Source organism: Perna viridis, chromosome 3, assembly GCF_037379345.1.
Source record: "Perna viridis isolate PV_CMFRI_1.1 ecotype Kerala chromosome 3, ASM3737934v1, whole genome shotgun sequence".
NCBI classification, from domain to species: domain Eukaryota; kingdom Metazoa; phylum Mollusca; class Bivalvia; order Mytilida; family Mytilidae; genus Perna; species Perna viridis.
The window spans coordinates 10,945,008-10,952,432 of NC_142447.1; the positions used below are offsets into that span (position 1 = coordinate 10,945,008).

Genomic DNA, 7,425 nt, shown 5'->3' on the forward strand with positions numbered 1-7,425 from the left:
TTTCCTTGGAAGGACAATTTATCATAACAATGGCTTCTACACAAGCATAGAAGTAATAAAGGTGAGCGTTGCAATGAAAACTATAGTTCAAAAGTAGAACACTGTGATTTTCGATAATTATTATATATATATTACTATAATTATGTATACCACTGATAAAAAAAATCTCACTACTATGAAGATAGAGAAACAACCAACAACCTACATAGATCTTTGCTCTGAGTTTCTTTTGAATTCCCGGTCAGATCAAAACAGTTTGATTTGAAAGCTTTTAATCGTATATGGCTTATTTGTTAAATAAATCAATTTTTCTGTTTAAAATGTATTTTACTGTCTACTGGAACAGCAAGTAGGTGACTTGTAAATGACGAAATAAAAGGGCAAAATTGCTAATGTCTCGCTTGTGGCAGTATTTATAATCTGACTTAATTGAAGAAAAAGTATTTCAATTACAAACAGCATTCAGTTGATTTATATAAAATGATAATAATTACTAGTACACTTTGTGTCCAGTAAAAAAATTAAAAAGAAATAAAGTATGAAGCGAACAAAGGAGTCTTAAATTTTCCCCTTATTCAAATGTTGGTTTAAAAAAGTGGCAAAAAACTTGCAGCAAAGTGTAGATCATAACATCTTGTATTAAATAGTAGAACATTTGATTTTATCCTATTTTCCACTGCCCTCCTCTATTTACATGTACTACCATTTAATTTGCCACAGCGTATGGAGGTTTTAAGTATGCATTAATGAAGTTAATGTTATTTGTCTTTCGCGGAAGATAATACCGATGTGTGATTAACGAAGATTCTAATTTTTGATGATGCTGTAGGTAACATGTTGCCTCGTGTAGCTCGACATTATTTCATCAAGCTACTTATCAGACTATAACCATCATTGGTTGAATTATTATCTACATTTCTGTTATATTTTTCCCTTTTTTATACATGCTTCATCGTTTTATCATGTTTTTCTAACATTTATATCAACCTAACACCTCATTTAAAGACTACCAATTGTATACACATATAACACAATTTAATAAAATATGTTTATATTTTAGAGACTTAAACCTGGAGATCCTATCTTGAGTGTTCGTCAAAATGAAAAACATACATTTTCAATTCGATCAGACCGAAAAGTTAGATATCGTATTCTGGCACAAGGCTCTAGGGAAGATTGTGAAAAGTCAACTGGAATTATAACTCAGCAGTTTGGAGTTGGTGAAAAGACAAGCAGGAGTGAGGTAAGCATCTTATACTTTCTCATGTTTCAGTTTCATGTCAGTAAATTGGATTGGTGTGTGTGTGTGTGAGAGAGAGAGAGAGAGAGAGAGAGAGAGAGAGAGAGAGAGAGAGAGAGTAAAATCAGTTATTAACTGCCAGTCAAACTGTCAAGCGAGAGTAGTGATCGTGAACATAACAGTTTATATATGTCAATTATTGTAGATTGATCGTGAATGGTATAAGTTAAGGGTTTATTACTTTTTGACATTTTGGCAGTTTCTGCAAAACTTGAATTTTTACAATCAAATCAAATGATTACCATTTGTAAAGGATATGTAGTAATGGGTCTTTTACTTTGATATTCCCTTTTGTTACATTTATATCAAAGTGCAACGAGCAACATTTCTACTATTTATATGTTAACAACTTATTTCACACTTTATATTAATAGTGAGCAGTACAACATATTGAATGTTATGGATCAGCATAAATTAGATAGCGATTCCTGAAGCGGTGAAAAAGTCGAAATCGTGATATGATGCATCTATCAACATTCTATAATATTTAGAGCGAAAGAAATGTGCCTTTTGCATTTTCCAAAAATAACTAATTAATACAACAGACACGTTACTCTATGGTTTGGAAAAGATTTTTAGTGGAGTGGAGTTGCTCATTTACTTTTGTTACTTTGTATGTATGATTTTAGTTACTTTATGTTCTTAATTGTGTATGTCTGTTTTCCATGTCTGGTCTTTGTCCCTGGATTACATTCTTTTGATTACCGCTATAACCTTGGTTCCCTTGATTACTTTTTAATTTTAAATACATCTTTCATTTGTCAGAAAAGGTTGCAGTTGTTATAAAATTGTCGAAAAAGTAACAAAGTTTGGGTTCACGATCCTGAAGTTGTTCATGATCAAGCTGCAGTACTAGACATATATATTCGACCTATTCGCAATCATTTCTCTCGCCGGGCATTGTGATGGGGATGATAATATTCATATTGGTGATTTTTTTATTAGTCCCGTTAGTCGTTTTACGAATTAGGTAAGATTCAATATACAAGCATACTAAAAATATAAGATATAACAAATCGAGAATTGACTTTAGGTTGAACAATTTGCAAAACAGCGTAAGCTGAAAAATTATGAAAGCAGTTGAAGGGCTTTTCTTGATAAAGTTGTCATAGTTGTCATTTTTATTCATATGAAAGCTAGTTTTTTGTCCATTTGCCTGTGCAAAAACTTCATTTATCAATCTGGTGACAAAAGCAAATTTAAGCTGTAATCGCAGATTAATGTATAGTCGCGTCCAATTTATTATAATGGCAGCTTCGTTGAATATAACGAGAATGAATGGATATAGTGAATATATCAAAGAGACAACAATCCCACTAACATGACAAGGACAAATAAAAGACAGACGGTAAATGTTTCATTTGAACAATTAGATTTCATTTTCTGTTTGATCAACAATGTAGTGCTCTTTAGGTATCATATCATGATTTATTACAATGCTACAAAATCATGAAAACGCTATTTGGTACATTTGGTCTAATAAAAATATTCAAACGAAAAACATTTGTGTTAATTCTTGTCTTCGAATTAATCATGGAAAATAAATATAACTATTTCATTTAGATTGTCACATATAATAATTAGGAAGATGAAATTTACCAAGAGAGAAAACACACTAGCGGAAGCTAAAAATGTCTAAAATTCAGATAATTTTTGAAATTATAGCTTTTTACTGAAAAACGAAATGTTTTAAACAAATCAAATCCCTTTTTAACATATAAAGTAAAAACTTATTTATTTGAAAAACATTCGTTAAGGGTAAAATAAATTAAATAATGCTAAAATGTGCCATCCTATAAATTGCAACTTTATGCACCAATCCAAAAAGACTCATGATACATATGTATGAACACAGAGCTTAATTTGATGTTCAAAAATTTAATTTCCCATTTATTTTTTATTTTTACAAAAACATTATAGTTCTGAATAAAATATTTAGCAATCTATGTTAAGATGTAGACAAGTGCTCATCAAGTTCTCAAAACAATATCATTTTTTTCAAAATTCAAACAATGCATTGGTGTAAAGGTATTGCATCGCTATGTTTAATGATCTAATACATGTGTTCAATAGACAGTAACTCCATTGAGTATTGTATTGTTTCCTAAATTATTATGTGTAGAAATGTTTGATATTAAATATAATTATTTTTAAAATTTGAAGCAAAAGAAAATAACAAAATTCCATTTTTTGCTCTCATTTACATTGAGTTCTAAGTTTTGTGTTTCTAACTTCTGTGTTTGTTCCTTTGTCTGCTGTATTAATGGTGTTCCCTGTTTTTCAATGGATTCCCTTGATTTTATCGGTATTTTAACCTTTTTGGTTACTAAATTTGCGCTTGTATATAAACTACTCTTGCAAATAACTTCGTGTTTATCCGTGACTGTGTACATAATAAATTTACTTATATCTGGGAGAGATAACATTAATTCTTACTGTGTATCGTTATCGTTTATACATATCTGTAAAAAAGTGGATTTAGATGTTTTCATGTAGTTAGAAAGGCACAAGAAAGCATTTTATATATGCACCACTGTTGTGGCAGACAAAAATCACGAAAAAGTACCTGGAAGTATCTTATTGTTCATAAATGTTTGCAAACAGCAATTATTGATACACAAATTCATTTTAAAAAATTCTAGACAAGTCTTTTATGAAATTCAAAAAGGATACAGAAAAGTTTATATACAACTATGTTTTTGTATTGCAACAGCTTTTACGAAAGTCTTCATTAGGTTACATTTATACTGTATACATCTTGATCTTTTGAAGTTTTGTATTAGGATTTATTACTTTCAAACAGTTGAGAGTATCACTTTGCTTCTGTTATGCGTTTGAAAGTACTCAAAAGTTTAGATCCTAAATCCAGGCAAATTCTCGTTGAGGATATAAGGGTCGTGGACAAGCTCTGATCTGGGTTGATTTTGCTGTCTCTGTCTACGTCCTAATCTCCAAACTCTCCCTCTTTCTTTCAGTTGTTCCCCGCTAGGTTTCTTTTGGCCTATCTCGTTTTCTTTACCCCTCAGGTGTCCATGCCAGATTAATTCTTGGATGTGTGTTGTTGTCCATCCTCAGAACATGGCCTAACCATTACCATCTTCGGATTATAATTTAATGACTGGTGGTTTTTATACGCCCGTCAATAACGGGAAGTATTATGGTATACCATTGTCCGTCCGTCCGTTCGTCATCCATACTTCGGACAATATCTCAAAAACGCTTTCACAAACTTTAATGAAACTTTGGTAAATTGTTTATATTTATTGACGTAAGCTCCCTTTCGATTTTTTTATAAATTTCAGAATTTTCGTTTCCGTATTATGATTTTTTTTCCTTAAAAAAGGGGGGATTTTCAATTTTTCGGACAATAATTCAAAACAGCTTTCACCAACATTAATGAAACTTAGGTGAATTGTTCATATCTATTGACGTAAGCCCCTTTTCGATTTTTATAAATTTAAGATTTTTCGTTTCCATGTTATGATTTTTTATACTTAAAAAAAGGGAGATTTTCAAGTTTTCGCACAATAATTCAAACAAGCTTTCACCAACTTTAATGAAACTTAGGTGAATTATTCATATCTATTGAAGTATGCTCCCATCCAATTTGTATAAATGCCAAATTTTACGTTTCCATGTTATGAAGCTTTACTCTTTAAAAAAATGCCAGAAACGGCAAAGGAAATTTTATGCGTTGAAAAATCGCTTAAAACAGGCAATTTGTTATGATCATCGACTATTAAATATAAAAAGTACTTGGTGACCTGTAAGAAAAGTGTGTTTTAAACAAGATAGAAATGTATGAGTGGAAAATCAAGCCAACAAACTTAGCTAAAATTGAGGTAGCATTGATAGTGCCAAATGTTTTGTGCATTTTTTATTTATCGTGTTGTTTTTTTTTTTTTTTTTTTTGGGGGGGGAGGGTGTATTCACAGTATTTCTATTTGATCATATAAATATATTAAAAGCATAAGGACAAGTTAAAGGGTAAACGGGCGTATCATGCGCTTGAAGCGCAGCTGTTTATTAACCTTTGCCATTTCCTGCATATTTTCGTTCGTGATCTTTTGTGGCAAATAGATTTTAAATACTGTTAGCGTACTTAGTATTTTTTTTTTTGCGGTTTCAAAAAAAAATGATGAGCGCTGGATAGTTTTAAAATCATTTTGATTGGTAATATATTTTGCGGTGTTCTGCCTACAGCGATTATAGCGCCAATTAGTACATCACGAAAACAACTACGTATACAATATTCTTCTGACATTTGTGTTTGAAAGTGTATAATTTTTTCTCATCATCCTTTGCCATCTTCAATGTTTAACGACCATATGGATATAACATTGGATTTAAAGAGTTTTTTCTTGATGTTTCTGTTATTTGGCTGCTGCTCCTTGAAGAAGGCCGTTTTTGCACGTCCAAGTCTCCTCTGTATGTATTCGTTGGTGCCTCCTGTATTATTGACAGTTGCGCCTAGACAGCTGAAGTTGTTGACATGTTTTGTTCGTTACATGTATCAGTAAATACAACCATTTAGTAAATGTATAAATTCTTTATAGGCTGATTTGTATTTTCATTATAAGTCAAAACCTAAACACTCGATTCTTCTAATTACCAAAGTCGATTTTTTACAGGTATTACAGATAGACAAAATATATCTTCCACTGTATGTCAACTTCTTCGTGTTGTTTCCTGCCTCATAGCATTGGAAATGAACTGATACATGATTAATATGTAGTTTTACCTGTGTAAGCAAGCCGATTTGTTTTCCTTATTTCATTGTCAGGTATCAGGTATTGTTTTTACAAGTTATATGCACACATCTGATTCAACTAGTTTTATGAACACGTGTTTTTATTCATGTCTTCTTTATACAATGCTGTGAACTTACATTTTAGTATTATTTTACATGTTCATACTATAACAGTGACCAAGACCACATTTTACAATTTAAGCCGCAATAAATAGCAAACGATTTTATCATTACACTTTCGATTCGTGCAAATCACATCTTTATCTTCAGGTAATAGTGGTCGTAAAAATAAACAATGATATAGCAGTTTCCAAAAATTGACTTTTTTTTTATTGATTTGTTGTTGTATCTGTCCATGGAAGAAAATATTTTCGTTATTTCTAATGCTAAATAAACAGAATATAATACAAGTTTCTCTTTTAATACACAAAGATAATAATATAGCACATACAATCTACAAAAAAACATTCCGGGCGATGAGATATTAACGATGCAACTGACAGTTCAAAAGGGGAGTGTTTCAATTGGACAGTTTAAATTTCCTCTTACACAACAACACTCCATTTTTTAAACACTGACATTCCTTACAATATCCGTATACAAACAAAGGGCAATTGTTTCTGTCAATTACTGGTTACTACCGAATGTGAATCCAAGCAAGCTGATAGTAGTAGATTATTGATAGAAACAATGACATGTTAAAATTTCTGGATGAAGCAAAAGTGGGCTGTCTCCAAAATGGGGCATTTGACACTACGAGTAGGTTTATGTAGTCTTGATCATCATGCATACATTTACTTATGTTGCGACCGCGTTTGCTGACTCAAGTAACATAGTTTTGAAAGGGGAAATTTAATATTGAGGCCCCGGTATGGCATATTCATAAAATGGATTATTTTAATCCTTTTGATTTTATTAGTGAATATCGTGTCATATGATTGGAAGGATTCGAAAAAGGAAAAACAAATAACGCAACATAATTTCTGGATGTATTTGTACACTGGAGATTTTTTGTCCCTTTCTAGGCCAAGCTAAATTTATGTTTTGATTGATGTTTGTTTTTTTTAAGATCTGTGTTAATATTTACATGTTTTCTAATTGTTTGTATGTTTTTTATGTTATAAATTTTAATTTTTACCGTTGAAAAAAACATTTGGCAATTTCTTTAGTGTTTGTTGTATATATGCCCTTGTTTATATATATAGCTTACCCCTTACAAGGGGGGCACTTACTACCAGGGTTAATGTCTACAAATAGTATAAAACCGAACTGTGTACATGTAAACATTTTCAAACACATTTGTTCATAGAAAACAAAATTCAATAAAATGACAATACATCAATTACATATATCGTTATCGGACTGATTAATTCTG

At 31.1% G+C, this 7,425-nt stretch overlaps 1 protein-coding gene across 3 annotated transcripts in view; it reads left to right on the forward strand.

Moving 5' to 3' along the window:
- The window catches only part of LOC148620985 (BTB/POZ domain-containing protein 16-like), a 42,631-nt gene extending 35,417 nt beyond the window's left edge, over positions 1 to 7,214 (forward strand). Inside the window, exons 17-19 of one of the 3 annotated variants that reach the window (XR_015921050.1) lie at positions 1,061 to 1,243; positions 2,066 to 2,270; positions 5,932 to 7,214. Coding sequence is in view for 1 of the 3 variants with exons in the window: in XM_088574941.1 (XP_088431067.1) it covers positions 1,061 to 1,243; positions 5,932 to 6,000 (252 nt within the window). In the remaining 2 variants the exon portion in view is untranslated. Of the gene's footprint in view, positions 1 to 1,060; positions 1,244 to 2,065; positions 2,271 to 5,931 lie in introns of those variants that run through there. The other 2 variants (XM_088574941.1, XR_015921051.1) reach the window with 2 other exon arrangements.
- Positions 7,215 to 7,425: the final 211 nt, after the last annotated feature.